Source organism: Pimephales promelas, chromosome 10 (genome assembly GCF_988280905.1).
Source record: "Pimephales promelas chromosome 10, fPimPro1.hap1.1, whole genome shotgun sequence".
Taxonomy (NCBI): Eukaryota; Metazoa; Chordata; class Actinopteri; order Cypriniformes; family Leuciscidae; genus Pimephales; species Pimephales promelas.
In genome coordinates, this window is record NC_142778.1 from 1,852,501 (window position 1) to 1,873,373 (window position 20,873).

At 36.0% G+C, this 20,873-nt stretch overlaps 1 protein-coding gene and 1 long non-coding RNA gene across 4 annotated transcripts in view; both read left to right on the forward strand.

The window, feature by feature from the left end:
• Nucleotides 1-3,570, forward strand: part of LOC148977276 (uncharacterized) — a 14,174-nt gene extending 10,604 nt beyond the window's left edge. The window contains exon 2 of one of the 2 annotated variants that reach the window (XR_016169817.1): nt 2,498-3,570. This is a non-coding gene — a long non-coding RNA (uncharacterized LOC148977276). Of the gene's footprint in view, nt 1-2,494 lie in introns of both variants that reach the window. The other variant, XR_016169816.1, reaches the window with a different exon arrangement.
• A 7,440-nt stretch (nt 3,571-11,010) lies between these two features.
• The window catches only part of ltbp4 (latent transforming growth factor beta binding protein 4), an 80,315-nt gene continuing 70,452 nt past the window's right edge, over nt 11,011-20,873 (forward strand). Inside the window, exons 1-2 of one of the 2 annotated variants that reach the window (XM_039647382.2) lie at nt 11,011-11,357; nt 19,253-19,323. In XM_039647382.2, the coding sequence (XP_039503316.2) occupies nt 11,161-11,357; nt 19,253-19,323 (268 nt within the window). In that variant the 5' untranslated portion in view covers nt 11,011-11,160. The remainder of the gene's footprint in view (nt 11,358-19,252; nt 19,324-20,873) is intronic. The other variant, XM_039647383.2, reaches the window with a different exon arrangement.

The following is a 20,873-nucleotide window of genomic DNA, read 5'->3' on the forward strand; positions in this document are numbered from 1 at the left end:
ATGACTTGCCTCAACCCCGTCCCTAAACCTACCCGTCACTGGGGTTAATAGCATTTATGAGTGTTCCCTTACCATCCTAGGAAAAAAAAAAGATCGCTCCCCAGATGTAGATCTACATTTTGCTTCGTTTCGCGCGGACATTTGACGGCGTGTACAGACACGCGGAATCACTCGGACGTTAATGGCGTAGACATACACACATACACGCGGATACACGCGGATAGCTCAAAATGCGTAGAGATAACACGCCACTTGACTCGAAAGTGGCGTGTATGTTTACGCAAAAGTCATGATGTCATGTTGCTAATTCGTACGACTTTACTCGTACGAATTCGTACGATTTGTCTAAACCCACGTGATGGGTAGGTTTAGGGGCGGGGTATGGGGTATGAATTCATACGAATTGGCCAATTCGTAAAATATGTGCGATTTAGCAAAAACGTACTTATTCGTACAAATGAGGTCGTAAGAATTGTTACGAATTAGCCACTTTTTAATCATTCGTCGAATTCGTACGATTTGGTCATGAGATCGGGTTGGTATACTTGTTAAACATTACTGAATCAACCTAAATTTATTAAGTTACACCAACAAACCTAAATAGCTCTTTGTAAAAATGTCAGGTTACTACTTTTTACAGTGTTAAAGTAAACGCATTTACTCGTTCACATGACCGCCATTAAACAGTGTTGCGAGATCCAGGGAGAAGTATTCGAGTGCTCTGAGATACACCACAAATCTCGTCTCGTGATTTAAACTGGTTTAAAGCCAAATGAATCATTCTCAACAATACTGACGCAGAAAACAGGAGGAAAATTGAGTCACAGTGTGACATTATATTATTTTATTAAATGCATTAAAGCAGTAATGGAATAAAATTACAGTATTTGTGTGAAGTTGTTTACTGTTTTTCATAACAAATACCATCGAATCCATAGTTTTTACTTTGTTTATGAGGTGACATGCATTGTGTTTATCATGCTCTGATATTAAATCATGTTTTACACCATATTTAAATTTTACTCTATAAAAATATATATTTTTAAAGGTGTAACTGTTTTTGTTAATGTAAATAAATGTACTTCTGCATCCCAGCTCAACCTACAGTCAACTCAAGCTCGATTTTACACGATTTTAGCGTGATTTTGGCCCGATCCGTTTGACGTAGGGTGTCGTGGGGATTCGTAAACGGCAACGGGCGTCGGGACGCAAGATTCGATCGTATCATCTCGTATAGTGTGTCATAGTGGGCGAAACCTACGTCGCGTGTGCGATGCTTCACGACATCACGACAAAAAGACTAGAATGTTTCAATTTTTTTAATGGTCGTCCAACGACGGTTCCGTCACATGCATGAGGTTGACCAATAGGAGAACAGAAGCTTATGCGTACACAACTTTCAAAAATGGCGAAACGAAAGAGATACGATGGTGCTAACGTTAAAACTAAAAGTAAAAATATATAAGAAAACAAATTTTACCTCAAGTTCTCTTTGGAGGATTGACAGCCCATACTGTCCTCTTCGAGCAATCCAGGAACGTGTCCATTGTCGTGTTTTTTTTCTTTTTTTACTTTTTTCTGAACACAGGACAGCCAATATAACACTCACCGCTTCATCCATTGTTTGTTTAAGTTGGTTTCCGGAAGTCACTCGCTACTATTTTTGCCTTCTCGATGACATCACGCACGCATGCGACGGCACGCGATGACTGGTCAGGAAGCAACGTGTAGTCTGACATGTGTCTTGTCCACGACACGACAAGATTTTAGGAGTCAAAATCGCGTAATCTGACACAGTGACTATGGAAAAAATCGTGTAATCTGAACCAGGCATAATGTGCATTTGCATTTCTCAGAGACTAAACATGAAGTATTATTTTTTAAATTATTATTATTATTTTTAAATATTCTGTATTTGGTTGTGTTGTGAGGTTTTGCAGCGCGTTTTGTGTATTTGGTTGTGTTGTGAGTACTTGGAGCACACGTGTGTTGTGGAACTGATGAAGATGTTTTTCTTAATTTGCGGATGTTTTTTTTGTATTTGCATGCGTTTTTATATTTGCACACGTTTTTTTTGTATTTGCATGCATCTTCTTTAGGTTGCAACTCGTTGAACTCTCTCGGGCACCGTAAATAAGTGTATAAATAAATAATCATCCAGAATTATAGGCACGTTAATAACGTTTGTAAAAAACCAAACCGTTTGCAAATCCGTCAAGATTTCAACGAGATAAGAGTATTTGTGTTCGTGCTGATCACTCATCTTACATCAACTTGCCTGTGACAAGATGGCCGCCGGTGATGACGATAAATTACGGACATCTACTTGTTCAATGGCTGTCCGAATTCGCTCACTTGTTTTCATTCACTCCTTCAAATGAACTGTATAGTGATTGATGGGTTATGAAGCGATTTCAGATTCAGCCATTGAATTTGTAGTATGTCCTCCACATCACATCCACGTCTTCAATCCTGTCTCTCTGTGTCTCTGTAGCAGGCGTAGCGCCCCCTGGAGGCCAGTGATATCAAACATGCTCCACCATGGCCATCATCACAGGTGTCGAGCCATCGCGGAGGAGCCAGAGAACGATCGAGAGGAGAGGATTCTGGCAATCCTGGGGATCATCGGCACCGTGCTCAACCTGCTGGTAGTCATCTTCGTCTACATCTACACCACCTTTTAAGATCTCAAGCTACAGGATGCCCTCATTCGACGGCAATAAAGAGATGAAGAACCGAGGCCAGAAAAAGACTCGCGTCATTTTTTGTCTTCATCAAAAACCAGTGCCTGACCTATTCAATCAATCTCGAAAGTTCAAAGCTGAGACATTTTAGTTTCAGTTAGTTTGAAAGATAGCTTTCACCTCTTTAAGTATTTGTATATGTTCATTTTGTATAGTCTTGATTATAATTGCATGTTCTCTGATGTCTTACGTACACTAATATACGCTAGATGTGTGAGTTTCACATGCAGCCCAGATCAGTTTTTGAACATGCAGAGATATGGTAAAGGTTATTGTATTAGTTGTTTTATCTTGAATTGTCTCTATATAAAGCACAACAGAGCAGAATGCCTCAACAATGTCTTGTTCTCAGGTGTTCAGCGGCGTGAGTGCGAATGTTTACTTGAAAAGTGAAGACATTGGTCTCGTTGTTGAACATGGGACTGATCTCAATGAACACTTTATACTACGTGTGCTTTTTTCGACCAAAAATTTCAACCTGAGGAAAACAGTGTTGTAATAGTTTTGTACAACAAAAGTGGTTTGATAGTCGGAGTAAATTAAATAATAGAAAGATGGGCTTCGAAACATGCTTTTAAAACATCATAAGAAATGGTTTTGACTGTTGAAATGGGCTTTTAGCTTCTTCCGCAATGTTTTGAAAGAAAATATTAAACTTTAATAAACCTAAAAGGAAGATGCATTCAATGTTGTTGTTTTATAATTAAAGGGACGGTTCACCCAGAAATGACAAATCTGTCATCATATGTGACTTTCTTTCTTCCTCTGAGATTTCAGGCAGAATGACAGACACTTAACATCTACTTTTGTTTTCCACTGAAGAAAGTAAAGTCAAACATCATTAGAGATGATGACAGAATCTTCCATTTAAAATGACCATGAAATTAAAACGAACAATTCCAGTTCCCCCTTCCATTTGTTATGGAATATTATTTGTCATAAATGCTTTCAGTCACAGTGTCAGTGTTATTTTAGTATCACGGAGACACTATTATAGTTTTTATTAATATGTTGAGTCTGTTTTTATTTGTATGTTTTCCCATTTTATTTGAATTTCATTTAGTTAGTTAAAAAAAAGTTTTTACTATATAGTTGTTAATTTTACGTACAAGTTAAACTACATTAAATTTGAAATGTTATGTGTTATGTACAGTGAAAACTGCAAACTGTTCAAAGGGCTTTAAACGATTCCAGACGATGAATAAGGGTCTTATAAAGCGAAATGATCGCTCATTTAATAAATAAATAGCAAAGTTTAAGTTTTAGAAGCTCAAATGCTCGCCTTGCTCTGTTCTGTGACTCACGTTTGTGACTCTCCTGTTCGAACTCGTTCATCAAAATGAACAAATCTTTTTCCGAGTCATTTGGTTTATTCAACGAACAAATTCGGAAAAAGATTTGTTCATTTTGATGAACGAGTTCGAACAGGAGAGTCACGAACGCTCATCACAGAACAGAGCAAGGCGAGCATTTGAGCTTCTAAAACTTAAACTTTGTTATTTATTTATTAAATGAGCGATCGTTTCGCTAGATAAGACCCTTATTCATCGTCTGGAATCGTTTAAAGCCCTTTGAACAGTTTGCACTGAAACTCTCATTTGGACCTTGAACCGTTTGGACCCCATTGAAGTCCATTATATGGAGAAAATCCTGGAATGTTTTCATCAAAAACCTTCATTTCTTTTCGACTGAAGAAAGAAAGACATGGACATCTTGGATGACATAGGGGTGAGTAAATTATCAGCAAAACTACTCCTTTAATAGTAAAATTTCTGTGTTCTGAAAAAAAAAAAACTCCATCTGAACCAACAATGTTTATTATAAGGGAATGCCTAGAAATTTCAGTAAAAGCTCTGTATTAAGACCCATGGCATATTCTGCTGCTCTCCCACAGTAAAAAAAAAAAAAAAAAAAAACACTGAATCACCAAATTGATGGTATAAAAAAGAGATTGCATGTCTCCCTATTTGCTCATTTGGATAGGAAGATGATGGGGTTGGAGAGCGAGTGAGCGGCACCACGGGGAGCTGAACGCCTGCGGTCAAACACATGCCATCTGCTCTCTTCATGGACACTCAGTGGTCTGTGTCCTCCATAGAGCGTGACACAGTCATCTTACATCAGGGCATGTCATAATCCATACAACAGAAATATTACAAAATGGGGAATTAAAAAGTTTACATCCAAGATATTACTTTTAAATATTAATACTACAACTTTTCAATTCAAATTTCTTATGTTTTTGAGCACAAATAAATTAAATAGAAATTAGTTAACAACCAATCAATCAGTCTATCTGTCAATCTGATCTATTTGTGCTTTACTCATTTAATTTACTGAATTTAGTACTGTGGATGTTTTAAGAATCCAAATGAATATTCCCATATTCTCAAAGTCCTGTATCTTTAAAGCTGTTAAGCATCTGTCAGTATGAAGACATGTATAAATATTTCAGCATGGGCTCTGTCATTTTGAGACAGACTGTTGGCTGTCCTTTCCACGAACTCCCAAGAAAACCAAAGGGGTTTGTTCTGTAATAAGTGGATCCATGGGACGAGAGGGGACTCGTGTTTATCTGATTTAAATGGAGCCTCTTATATCAGCTCAAACCACAGCAGACACTTGCTCAGCTTCTCTCAGAGACTGTGTGGAGATGTGTTGTGTTTACAGGAGCTGCTCCTGAATTATTGACATATCCTTTCTGTTTAGACCTTTGTAGGAATTGTATGGATATGACTATACAGTACCTTTTACAAAGTCTTGATTTGTTTTTGGGCTCCACTAGAGTTTTTCCTGCTTAAATGTTGATTATTTTCCTCATATTCTCCATTGTTGCGGCTCCTCTCTTCCCGGTCTGTCAGTAACGCTCTGTTTACTTACTGTCTCTATGAAGCCCCTCCTTCTGAAAAGCACACTGTGCTCTGATTGGTCGGCTGGATCAGTGTGCTGTGATTGGTCGAGCGCTTCGAGTGTGTTTGGGAAATGTCCCGCCCCTTTCCATAACCGCCAGTTTAACACACTAGTAACTAACTCAACCAGGCCACGCCCCTTTTTTCTGCATATTAATTATTTAAATGAGGAATATTGTGATGTGTGTTCCCGGAAGAAACTCGAGACTATACAATGGAGGCGTTTCAGGAGTTCAGGAACACTGGCTCTGATATAGAGATGAACTAGAGCTTTTTCATGCGTAAATACCAACATTACACACTGACAGATGAAAATAAATAAAAAAAAACAATAAATTTTTCAAATTATACTAAAATTATAAATTATAGTAAAAAAAAAAATTCTCTCTCATGTATAATGAATCTTTTACACTGGCACAACATCAGATCTTTACTTTGACAAGGAGCAAACTATTATTAATGCGTTTTTTTAATCATGCTTTTATTGTGAGTAAATATAGTAATGGATGATGTACAAGTCATTATCAAAAATATAAACCCAGACAGGGTGATCATATATCGGCCTTTATTTCCTTATATTTATCTACCACTTACGTAAATACATGGACATGAACTATTGATTTGAGCTGAAATAATTTCTTTATATTAAGTTATAGATCATATTAAATCTGCTGCTGCAAAAGAAAAAGAAAAAAAATTCATCCTTTAGAAAAATAATTGGTTCATGAACAAATTAAAACATAAAAATGTTTATATAAAATGATAAAAACTACCATTAGTGATGTGTAATCACTGTAAAAAAATATTGATGGTTTAACTTAAAAAAAAGTAAGTAACCTGGTTGCCTTAAAATTTTAAGTTCATTGAACTGGAAAAAGTGAGTTAATACAATGAAGGAGATTAATTTAACCATCAAAAACTCAAAATTATATGTTATCTGAACTAAATAAATTATTATAAAGTTGATTTGACAAAAGAAAATATGTTGTGATTACTACACTGTAAAAAATATTGTTGTTTTAACTTAAAGTAAGTAACCTGGGTTGCCTTAAAATTTTAAGTTGATTGAACTGGAAAAAGTGAGTTAATACTGTACAATGATTAATTTAAAAAAAAAAAAAAAATTAATGATTAATTCAACCATCAGAAACTCAAAATAATAAGTTATCTCAACTAAATAAATTATTATAAAGTTGATTTGATAAAAGAAAATGTGTTGTGATAACAAATCTTGAAAATATTTTTTACAGTGCAGTTAATTTTTAAGGACAATATAAAATGTCTTTATATCAAGTTCCCTCGAACCGTGCAAAAATATACTCTCAATATAATGTCAATGCCAATATTGTCTTCAATTTATCTTAAATAAAATAATAACCCTGATGTCACACTAAATATAGCATTTTGTACATTTGTCACTTTCTCCTATATTCACTCTCTAAGACAGCCTGATTTCCACATCGTTACAACACACACACACACACGCACACACACAGTAGCACATGCATCTTTCACTGCCTATAACTGCAAGAGCTTTTCCTTCATTACAGAAGCAAGACGTTCCCTGAAGCTAAATGTGAAGAGCGCATTAAGGAAAATACGATTCCTGGATCTCTGAGTGTTTATATGAGCAAGCAACACACACACACACACACACACACACACACACACATCTTCATGAAATTGAAACTGTAATTTCCTTAATGAGATTGTGCTGTTATGTAATTCAACAGTATAATGCAGAAGCATTATGTTTAATCCAATTTCACAAACACACACACACACACACACACACACACACACACACACACACACACACACACACACACACACACACACACACATATACACACACACACACACACACATAGCAATATCAGTTCAAGACAAGCATTTAAACAAACAAAAAGTGTCCCAAAACATTTCCAACGCTGTGTGTGTGTGTGTGCGTGTGTGTGTGTGTGTGTGTGTGTGTGTGTGTGTGTGTCCAAGCTTATAAGTAACTAAAATGTAACTTCTTCACCTTTCTTTGCCATTGGCTTTTGGCTTGCTTAGTTGGGGACATTTAATTTTATATTTAACAATATTATTACAACATTATTTTCCTGTAATCTCTTGTAAAGCTGCTTTGAAACAATCTGTATTGTAAAAAGCGCTATATAAATAGACACAAAACACAAACGCAAAACACACTGTTGCTGTATTTCGCTCTTCAACGATTCAGAAGAGCAAATCGGAAGAGCAAATAATTCAATAACTCGATATACACTGGTATAAAATAACTAATCAGATTAACTTTAAGATTTTTTTTTCTCATGGTCTCATAGGCAAATTTGTATTTATATATCATTCAAAATGAGTATATACCGTATATCTGCCATGCATCTGACACAGTCAGTCTCATTATTACTGACACTGATGAGAGAAATCGTTACATTAATAGAATTAAACAGATAATAAAATAATTGTCCAATAATGCAAATGCACTTATTTCAACTTATCATTGTGGTGCACTGCCTATGTTTAACAATTTCAGATTATCAATCTTCCTTTTTTTAAAGGGACAGTGAACATTAATCAACATTCATGAATGTAAATGTACTCAAATTTGCCTGAAGTCTAGTCTAGTCTTTGCCAGATGTTATTAGGCCTAAAAACGAGAGATGTCTCTGGAAAAAAATACATTAAAAAAAGTTGTAGTTGCAGCATTTGCGTTTAATTTCTCCCTATGGTCTCCGTCCTGTCCTTCACTGACCCCTGGGTTATACAACACTGACCTCTGACCTCTAATTACTTCCCAAGTGCTCATTAGAAACGTGTCCAGGTAAGTGCAAAGTGCCAACACTACAGTAATTGCCCATTATAACATTTCAGAGCGGTTCGACGCTCCTTTTCTCCACGGCTTTCTGAAGCCTCGTGCAATTATTTCTGTGTCGGCTTCACCGGAGGGCCCGAGGAGCCGTTCACAGGGGTCTGGGTTCGTCCAGAAAACACCGGCCCTCGTGGAAATCAACCACGCTTCATTGTGCTGTACAGGCAACTTCAAACCTGAACGGCTTATTAAAGAAAATCCGTACTTGCTTATATAATATATTCATGAAATAAAGTGTGCACTTAAAGAGATACACTCTCACGATTATTATAGTAAAGCACACTGCACTCTAAACAATGCTGGCTTGTTTTAACCCATATTTGGGTTAAACATGGACAAACCCAAATGTTGGGTTAAAAATGTAATTTCAAATCTTCAACTTTCACTTTCAACTGTAAATTTTATTATTACATTTTTAACCCAACATTTGGGTTTATCCATATTTGACCCAAATTTGGGTTAAACTTTGAAAAACTCAAATGTTGGGTTAAAAATTTTACTTTCAAATCTTCAACTGTAAATGTTTTAATTGCATTTACATTTGTCCACATTTGACCCAAATTTGGGTTGAAACAACCGAGCATTTTTTATAGTGATGTGTAATAATGTAAAATTAAAAGTTTTAAAGTACATTTTAAATCATGTTTTAATCTTCTTTTGTCGTGTGTGTGTTGACCAACATACCAAAGCACATGTAGCACTGGATTATTATTTTAACTGCAGTGTGTTTTTGATATTACAATTCAAAATGTGCTGTAAATGTACTGTTTCATATGCTAATGACATGCAACTTTATCATTACAAATATGTAATAACATCACACGTTTCAATAGAAATAATATTTAGTTTACCATAATACTTATAGATAACAGAAGTAATTGTATAAAATACTGAAAAATGTTTATAAAATATTAAAAAAATGTAAAAATAAAAATATATTTTTCAAAGTTTATTCCATTTATTTATTCAGTTTCTTTCTTTCTTTCTTTCTTTCTTTCTTTCTTTCTTTCTTTCTTTCTTTCTTTCTTTCTTTCTTTCTTTCTTTCTTTCTTTCTTTCTTTCTTTCTTTCTTTCTTTCTTTCTTTCTTTCTTTCTTTCTTTCTTTCTTTCTTTCTTTCTTTCTTTCTTTCTTTCCTTCCTTCCTTCCTTCCTTTGCTTGTTAGTGCCATCTAGTGAATATGAAGCACACATAATGGTCTCTTCTTGTAAATGGAAGAGCTGGAATATTTATCCCCAACATTTATACACTAAACACAAAAATCAAAAAGTTTGCAAGCTTAAATATTATTAATGATAAATTAAATAATTCATGTATTAATTTGAACAAATGTAATAATTTGACACTATATATGCACACCTTCACTCCACTAATTCAAGATAATATAAAACTATTATTTTAACTGACACAATGAGGAAATAAAGTACATTATTGGAGTTTTCAGAGCAGTAAATTCAAAAGGTTATTTAAGAACTGTTGACTGAAAGGTACTTCGGCATCTGTGGCATCACTTCAATAAATAAAAAGCATAAACCCTTTTGGGAACCTGACGCATGTTTCACATGAACACGGGAAGCTTTGCTCTGTTCATGAGGTCACCGAGAGAAGATCCTGCATTATAGGGGTCTCTGCTCATCCTCAGTCTTCTAGTGCTGGTGTTGGTGTATTTACACCCGTGTGTGAAGAGAAGTGCCTCACACACTATTCAGACATCTGGACGTCCCTATACTGCCCTGGACTGTGAGTTTGCTTTGGTGATGATCGTCCCGGGAGTAGGCTATATTTCCCATGGAAGTGCTTTGTGTTTTATTTGCCTTTTTTATTAAAGTGTTTGGATGCAGCTGTGACTGACAAAGTAAACAGGAATATTCTTGGATAGATACCATATCAGCTAGGTTCATTTTATCCAGACATAGGCGTGTATTTTAATTCAACAAAGTGAATTTCACCATATAAATTCTAAAGGCACTAGCTTCTAAAATTAAATCAGGAAATATTACAGTTGTTTCCTTTTTAATTTATTTTCTCAACTTTAAATTTTCATGTTAAAGACCTTAACTTTTTTTTTTTTCTAAGACGACACTATTTTCCAGGAAGTGACATCATTTTGGAGGGAAAACAGCACAAACTTGAATTCCGTGATGTAGCGTATTGTTGTTGACACCCATATAAAGGCATTTATTTTACATTTTAAGCAGTTTGGTCGTATTTTTTGTAAATATTGTTTTTTAATATATGCACAAAAATGATTAAAAGCGTGTTCTAGTATCTTAAATCCCCGCTAAAACGCCAGTTAGCATGTTTTATTTTTGCCTCTGTGTTTGTTTTACGCATGGTTTGTTAATGTTTATCTATCTGCCACACTCCGCACACACTGCTCCACCAGTCTGAGCTCTGATTGGCTGTGTCTCCTGGCTGCACGACAGACTTCACTCTGATTGGCCCAAAGTTTTTCACGCATCTCTTTCATTGATGTGAGTCAGTGTGCGCGCGGTCAGCAGCGCGTCTGGATGGAGAGAGTCAGTTCAGCTTCACAATGAATGAGGGCCATCAGCGTTGACGGAGCGCTGTGCTGAAGTCATTTACTTGCTTTCGGAGAAAAACGAATTAGCTGCAACTCACTAGCTCGGAACAACGATGTCAGAACTATGGAGACTGTCATTTTGCATGTCATTTCTTTCCCTGGCGATCGCAAACTCCTCCTCAGTCAGTCATCAGATCACCGGGTCTCCTCTGATGTCTCATGATCTCATCCATCCTCCACAAAGCAGGAGCAAACCGCAGAGACAGCGACATCACAGCAACTCAACAAGAATACAGATTGATTTAAAAGGGTAAGTGCCTTGAAGTCATTTCAAAAGTCTTTACGATGACAATGACATGTTTGTGGTAAAATTGTAGTTGATTGATTGAATGCATGTGAATATTTGACATTAAACAACAGGTGGAAACAAAATTAGCGTGTGTGTATATATACATATTGTTGGATTTAAATGTAAATTCAGGCTCTTTATTGGCATCTGTGGTTCTCTTAAAGGTATAGTTAGCCATCCTAGGTGTATGTCTTTTTTCAGTCGAATACAATCAAAGTTATATTAAAAAATATCCTGCTCGTCCAATTAAGCTTTGTAATGTGAGTGAATAGAGCCTGGGTTTTTGAAGCTCTAAAAAAAGTGCATCCATCCATCATAAAAGTGATCCATTAATAAAGTTAATAAAGGCCTTCTGAAGTGAAGCGATGCAGTTTTGCAAGAAAAATATCCATATTTATAACTTTATAAACTGCACTCTAAAAAATGCTGGGTTGATTTAACCCAATTTTGGGTAAAATATGGACAAACCCAGCCATTGGGTTACATTTTTAAATTACATTTTTTAACCCAATGGCTGGGTATGTCCATATTTTACCCAAAATTGGGTTAAAACAACCCAGCATTTTTTAGAGTGTGGAAACAATGGCTTCGGGTAACAGCCGTACGCGAGTCAGAAGAGTGACCGTCCTTCGGATGAGACGTTAAACCGGTGGGTAACAAACTCAAGCTCATCCACATTTCTCTTTTTTTTAGTCTGGTTTTAGACTTATAATTCGCTTCTGCGTTCATCAATACGTCAAGCGTCGGGTCAGAGGTCACTTTTGACCACACCGGAACTGGACTCTCGTACGGCCATTACTGGAAACCAGTGATTATAGTTTATAAAGTTATAAATATAAACACATGGCTTCACTTCAGACCCGTTGGAGTTACATTGATTGCTTTTATAATGGATAAATGCACTTTTTTGGGCTTCAATTCACTCCCATTATAAATCTTGAATGAGTAAATAATGGGATAATTGTTTTTTTGTTTTTTGGGTGAACTATCCCTTTAAGTGCCTTTAACATCCATAGAACATTTTAATTTCACAAAGAGGTTCTTTATAGTGGGAAAAAAAGGTTATTAAAATGTTCTCTTTATAGTACGATTTTTATTTTTAAGAGCTGTTCATAGACAGAATCTTTGTGAACCAAAAAGTACAATTTCAATTATGGAGCTAAATTCCTATTTTTCAGAAACTGTTTTTATCCCATTAGGATTCTTTAGGATCTGTTGCAAATCAGGTTGACATGTTTTGACCTGGTAAAGATATAATGAAATTATAATGCACTTGGAATTCAATTAGCAATCAGTCAGTATGTTCTTCTGTTATACTATTGTTTTTTTGTTTTTTTAAGGAGTAACATGTTGTCTTGAACTTGCAGTTTCCTTTTCATTGCTTCTCCATGTCCAGTTTACAGGCATAACAGAGCACTTTACTTCAACCAGAGCTCTTTATAGAAGCAGAATGACATGAAAACATTGGCCTGTCTTTTGTTCACAGTTGTAACATATTCAGTCAGATGTTTCTCGAGACTCACTCCGGAAGTGTTGATCCTTCAAGCAATGAGAGGAATTCCTGATTATCCTGAAAAGTTGGAGACTTAGTGACTGGTCTTTGTAAGCCATAACAGAGCAGGAAATTACTTACCCTTCTATTCATATTCATTTCGAGGGAGCCAAAATGCCAGTGAACCTTTGTAAGAGTTCACCAAGGATGCACCACTGCTCTTCTGTAACAATCCCAGCTCCTCTGGACTCCATCGTGCTTTCAGATCAACCGAGGACATTGACTGTGGAAACACGTCCATCCCGGGGCAATGGGGTTTGGCGGCTGGGGGAATATGGTAGCGTTTCTTTCACAGACCCTAGCAAGCAAGCAATAGCCGCCATTTCATCGTCTCGGTTAACTATAGGGGGCTTTCTCATCGTGTAGTTCGTGTAGTATCCACTAGGGTGGTTCCCTGAAAATAACTAATGGTTCCCACTAATGGAACATTTTCCACATTGCATTCGCCCCGGCTCTGTAGGAGCTCCGTAAGCCGCACTTGCTGTTGGGACTTTTATTTTGACGGCGCCTGAGCATTCTCCGTGTTCATTCGTTTATGATCTGTCCAATCTAATTTGTTATTAGACATAGAAAGTAGACAGAAATTAAAAGGTATGAAAAAAATGGCGTTCGGCCAATCCGCGAACACTAACGTCTGACCGTTCCTACAGTTCTGGTTTACAGACTCGCTAAATTAGTTCCTCCGAAGAGGATTCCCTAGAACTAAAATCGTTCCTATTGTGCGAACACGCCAAAATCCAGGATCTTCTGCCAATAGTTCTATGAACTATAAAGGTTCCTCTAGTGCGAGAGTCTGGCTTTGAGTGACCCAAAACAACCGTGAACTGGGTTACATGTTGTTCTTGCCATATTGTGAGTTATATAAAAGACGTCATATAACTGACCTCTTGGGACGTCTTTTGACCATACGTCAACATCCGCCTTTTTAGGGTACCCTTAAACGTCGGTAGATGACGTTATCGGATCCTAACCCTACCCCAGACCTAAACCTAACCGCCGTTAAAGGTAAAGCGTTAGTTGTATGACGGCCCGGGATCGTCATCTACCGACGTTTAAGGGTACCCTAAAAAGGCGGATGTTGACATATGGTCAAAAGACGTCCCAAGACGTCAGTATATGACTTCTTAGGATGAGACTGTGTTAGATATTCGTGCCCGTTCTCATCCCAAGGCGTCATATAGTGACACTTTTTGACAATGCGTATACATCCAACGCACATGGCACCCTTTAGCGTCAATATGAGACGCAGATATATATGGGCCAGAAGGTGCCTCCTAGTGGTCTAACCCTAACACTACACCAGACCTAAACCTACCCATAACCGAAGCGTGTTATATTGACGCTAAAGGGTGCCATGTGCGCTGGATTTAGACGAAATATCAAAAGCGTCACCTATATGACGCCCTAGAATGAGAATGCATTGGATATTCCAACATGTAAGTAAAGTCAACAGTGTTTAGTTTCAGTTCTTTGACTTGTTCTATGTGTAGCCTGTGCGTCCATTCTATGGTTACATTTCACTGACAGCTCAAATTTTGCCTTGTTTTACCCTGTAGACGTCAGGGCTGTGTTCAGACGGCGATTAGACGTCTTTTAAAGGGGTCACGAACTGGCTTTTTAAATTTCATTATATTGTTGTCTAAGGTCAACTTATGACGTTCGCTTGGTTTTTGCATTCAAAAACATCAAAATGAATACGTAATAGGCTATTTTTTACCTTAGTTTTGCGCCTAGCTGAAAAACGCTCGGTTTTTATGGGCGTCTCGCACTGAAGACTTGGAAGTAAACGCCCACTGCTGTGAGTGGAGAACAGTTTTGCATATTATAATGAGTTTCGACTCACCCGTCGATGCACTTGGGGGAAATTGTTTTGAAAACGTCCAATGTTGTAAAATGCCGACCGGAATGATTCGCCATTCCTGTCAGATCCAATATAGACGGCACAGCACCGTTCTTTACTCTTAATCGGTCTGCAAATCCAGTCGTTTACAAAACAATCCTCAGTGAAATGAAGCGAACAGACGGACGATGTTTTACCTCATCAGCTGAACGTCATTAAAAATAAAGTTTATCCATCCAGTCCTATTGGAATCCAGAGGAAGCTTATGCAGCGACTGTCTTCTTCCACAATATTCTGTATCGCTCGGTAGCCCGATCCGGTTTGTCATCACGAGGTCTATGTTATTTACATCTACGTGTAATGCGCGAATCGGTGGGCGGGGCTAAAGTAGGCGTTGATCTTCCTCTGCGGAGGTGGGGTTTTATCCTCTTTGACGTCATAGTTCCCCACTTTGAAATACGAGCCGTTTGCTGAGCCTGGTGTCAATAAAAGCTTTTATAGACCTTATTCAGAGCAGCGCCATGACAGGTATTTATTTATTTCAGGTTTATTTATTTTCAGGTTTAGTTCCGAAACTTACAGGATATCTTAGTTGTCAGAAGCTCAAGGAAAATTAGATTTCTCAGTTCATCACCCCTTTAAATGCAAAAGTGCTTGCTGGAGAAGGAGGGTGATGTTGTGGAGTTTAGTAACGCTAACAGGCCGAATGCAGGTTCAACAGTTCAGCGCTCATGAAGGCCAAGCGCAACAAATGGCTTCATTTCAGAGCGCATCAACAGAGCCTTTCACACCTAAGCGAGACAAAAACATGATTATTTCCTCCTTTTTTGATGGAGGTGCCAAGCAAAGTGGGAGCTTTGTGACGATCCTGCAGTTAACCCACACGTTTGACCTTGAGGACCGCTGTTGAGCTTTTATTGAAGCTTCTCCATGGCTCTCTGTTACGAGGTGCTGGAAAAAAGAGCCGAGGCCAAGAAGAAAACCATAAACCTTTTCTGTTTTTTTTTTTATAGTGCACAAAAGTAAATAACATTTTTGAAATATAAAGAAAGGGTTCATTTGTAATCTTTATTTTACGACCCATGCTCCCAGTAGTGGAGGTGCAGAGGTTTGGAAGATGTAAAGTTTTGCTCATTGCCTTTCTTTGCGTCCTGCTCTCAGAAAACAATGTTTTAATTTTTACATAGTATCCAAAAGCCAGCCTAATCCTCCTTTATTGTTAGCTGATTTTAAGTTTTCACCTTCTCATCAAGTATAATGCATTATAAAGATATTCATAATGTATATTATAATAATGCATTATATCTTTTTGTACATAAAATTGAAATGCATTATGATATTAGCAGATCTGTTTGTTATGCATTTGCATTATACACCTGTACTTATAATATGGTTGTAATTAATGTACGGCATAAGGTGCATCAATCCATTATTAATATAGTTGCATTATATATAAAGGCTTTCTACTGCGAACACAAAAAATAGATATTTAGCAGAATGTCGAAGCTGCTCTTTTCCATACAATGAAAGTGAATGTTGATCAATGTGGATTTCTAGTTCTGATCGATCCACATTCACTGTGTGCACAAGAGCAGCTTTGGAACAACACACACGAGTAAATAATGACTTTTTTTGGTGAACATGTCCAAATCTTATTGTTTCTTTTTTTAAATATATGGAAAAGTAGTCATGTGAGTGGAATAAACACAGACATCTTTGATCACTATCAGGTCTTGCTGTTCTGGGATCCTCTCCGCTCTGTAAACATCTCTCACGTCTCATTGGGAATGTCTCGTTTAGGTGTCGACTCCACATTTAAACCCAAACTGGGTACAGAAGTCGATGGCAACTTTCCATTCTGTCAGTGCAGAGACTTCCCTATTTGGGTCTAATAGGGGCCCAAATGAAGGGCCGAGGCCTTTATTTAGAGATCAGACAGACAGACGGATGGTAAAAGCTCTCAGTGTTATGAGACATCTCAGAACAGCTTCAGTTTAAAGGGACAGTTCAGCTAAAAGTCAAAACAATGTCATCATTTACTCACGTCATGTTGCTCCAAACCAATATAGCTGTCTCTTTTACAAAGACTGTACTATTTACGCTTTCATACGCTAGAATGAGCTTTCAAAAACTCACGCAAGCGAAATAAAAGTTTCACATGGTTCATTCAACTCATGAAAAATGTATTCATTGAAAAATGATTTGGATGTCATTGCTTATATTACGCTGAAGTTTGGATTTGAAAAACAACTTAAAATTTGAAACAGTTCGACACAGTACAATGCTAAAGTCATATTTAATGATACCTATTATTTTTGGTACTTTTGCATTATTTTTGATGCTTGAAAGCTTCAGATCCCTTTCAATGTAAACGCATGCAAAAGCAAACAAACAAAAAATCAGAAGAATTCGTTAAAACCCACCTTGTATGATCCAGGGAAGAAGAGTTTTTAATTGACATCAGGCTAATTTTCAATTTTGCTTCAACTATCCCTTTACAGATGAAGACATTTTTTAAAAAAATCCATTTTGTATTTTTTTTTTTTTTCAGAAAGAATACCATTTTTTTTTTTCTTTGGGAACAGGAAAATGACAATGCTACATGAAACGTAAAGCATTATTAACCCTCAGATGCTCTTCGGTCATTTCTGACCGAAAAATGTTCTGTTTTGAATTTTTAAAAATCACAGCTTCATCGGAATGTTACAAAACTTGGTGACTTTTATGGCATTATGTATGTGAACACACAAAAAAAATTGAGGTCATGATCTGAGCATGCTAAGTGGTCTTAAAAAAATAGTCACACTTGTGGTCTTTGGTCAAAAATGACCCCCATAAGAAATGAATGGGAAATTGTAAAAAAAAAAAAAATGCAAAAAAAATGTGAATTTTTGTTTTTTGTCAAATTTTTTAATAATAAAACTTATTAGTTTTTCTTATGTTTTCACCAACAACAACAAAAAAAAATGTGTTCATAAACAGCTGGGGAATTCACATGCTTCTCCATAGAGAGCTGTACATGCCATCTAGTGGTTACACCACAGTTCTACGCTTTTTCTCTATACTGTGACCAGATGGTGCTAATTTTCTTCAAAAATATTTTTTTTCTGAAGGCCTAGACTTTATATTAAACTAAAATATTGCATTAATATTAAAAAAAAAAAAAAAAAATATATATATATATATATATATATATATATATATATAGAAAAAAAAATATATATTTCCATGGCAAAAATAAGCCATAAATATTGCATAAATATTAATAAATTAAATTAAATTGTCTCAAAATACTAAATTAAAAAGAATAAATATTATAGAACAAAAATAAATTGCATTGGTTTTACTGGGATGGAGAAAGTTTCATTTTTAGGTGTCCGGTCACTTTTGACCGGGAAGATAACAAGTGTGACTCCGAAACGAAGAGCACCTGAGGGTTAAAGCGGTATACACTAGTATACACTACACTCAACTGCCTGATTGTCGATATCATCACATTAAAAGTTTTTTTTTTTATTAACAGAAGCTCTTACAAGAAGTTAATTGTGTTAACAGAAGGAATATACACATGTATAACCCTACAAACACACCATACAAGGATAATGATTTTCAATTTTAATCCATTTGGTATTGTTTCACGTATTAATTTTGCAATCCCATTCACAAGCAGTTCAAAAAAATCAGTTCACATATTGTTGAGATTTTAGTTCAATCTCAGAGTCTGTGTGATGTGCTGCGTTAGCTTTGATCCCTCTCGGAAGGTCAAAGGTCATCCCACGTATCCCGGACGGCCCACGGCAGCTCTGTCTCAATCGGCTTACGCTGCACATCATCCCGAGTTCCAACAGTGTCCCTTCAGACGCCACACAATAAAGGCACACACTGTAACTAATTAGCAAATCCCAGCCGACGCTACCGAAGGCTCGTGTTTCTGCGCGTTTAAAGCAAGCGTTCGGGACGGGCTTGTGTTAGTGTGCTAATTGCCTTTTCTCCCGAACGCTGCTATGTAACCAGATGCGGCCCAGGAGCCTGAAGAAGACTCCTAATCCAGACGCCACTGTGGGAAACACAATATTTCTCATGTGCACGGGCACCGGGAGGACGGAGGCCCGACGAGGGGGGCGTCTATAACAAACTCGCTCCCCCCCTTCATTTTTATTCATCGCCGCTATTTGTCCAAGCTGAATACAACACGGGGTGAAGGGTCAGCTTAAACCCAAGGCTATTCACTCAATGCATCTTAAGGGGCCCAGGGCCACGGAGTGCAAGTCTTTTAAAACCGTGCTTTCACAAGTGGTCCAAATGCGATTATGCCGGACAGATTGATTGGGCATGGAGCCAAAAGTATTTTATAAAAGTATCTATTTGAAAGACAAGCAGACTTGTGCATTGTGGCATTTTTATTGTTGTTGTGGTCACTCTTAGAGTCTCTGACACGCTTGATCTCTGTGCGTCCGTCCCCAGGCCCAACGTTTGCGGCTCCAGGTGCTGTCATTCATGGCTGGTCAACCCCAAGACCAAGCAGTGCACAAAACGTGAGTATCTTTTCAGGGCCAGTCAGAGGCTTTTATACATTTCTATTATGTTCATAGAAAGAGACAGTTTTGCATTTGGCTCAAACCCTCTTCATTTGGCCGTGAACTAAAGTGTCGGCACAGATGCGACTCCAACAACTTCATGAACTGAGGAAACAACTTAAATGCAATATGCAACCCAATGCAATATTCATAGGCCGGATATAAAATATTAACAGACTATATCTTTAGTATGTGATAAATGAACTGTAATACTAAATAGATTAAAATGTAATATATCAATAAGTTATTTAACCACAATTTTTTTATGATTACAGAAGTTTGAAAAATTGTTCTTTAAAATATTTTTTTATGATTTTAATAAAGTCGGAATGTATTAATATATTCATTTTTAAAATGTACACTGTAAAGAAATACAATAAGCTATGACAATATATATATATATTTTACATTCCTTTAACTCATAAAAATAAGTTTTTATAATTATATTATAATATAACTTATAATTAAATATATATAGTTGTTGTTATATATATATATATATATATATATATATATAACAATCAACTTGGATGTTTAAATAATAAATAAGGTAATTTAAATTACCATAAACTGGCTTAAGAAAAATTTATATAACTATATATATTTATAACTATGTATACAATATAACTATATGTATTTAATTATAAGGAATATTATAATAAACTTATAAAAACTTATTTTTATGGAAAAAATAATTGTATTTATTTTTATGATTATTATTAATATAAATAAATAAATAAATAAATTATATATATATATATTATACAATCAACTATATATATATATATATATATATATATATAATACAATCAACAATCTATATATATATATATATATATATATATATATATAACACAATCAACTTGAATGTTTAAATAATTAATTTAAATTACCAGAAACTGGCTTAACAAATTTGTCAGTTATAATATAACTATATATATATTAAATATTAATATATTTTATATTAATAATATAAAATTACTAATATAATAATATATTTCTAATATATATATATTTAGAAAAAAATCTAAAAATTAATATACATATGTGTTTATAATTATAATTAGTATGTAATATAATTTTTTAGTATGTATGTGTGTTTTGATGTGTGTGAGGTACAATTTTAAAAGAAATATAATTAAACTTTAATGAAAATAATGGCGTCATCCTGTGTCCCCGTTGGGAGTCTGCTGGGACCCGCGGTGGAGAATCACTGAGCGAATGAAGTCACAGAACAAAGCTATTATTAGCAGTCGATAAAAACCCGCAATTCATTTGTGTAACATTCTGCCTAAAATAACTTAAAGGGATAGTTCACCCCAAAAAACTAAAGTTCTGTCAGTAATGACTCTCCCTCATGTTGTTTCAACCCTGTCAGATTTTCATTCATCTTCAGATCACAAATTAAGAAATCTTTGATTAAATCTGAGAGCTGGATCACTCCTCCATAGGCTTTTTAAAGGGATTGAAACTTGCCGGCCCAAAACAAAGTTATTAAAGACATCGTT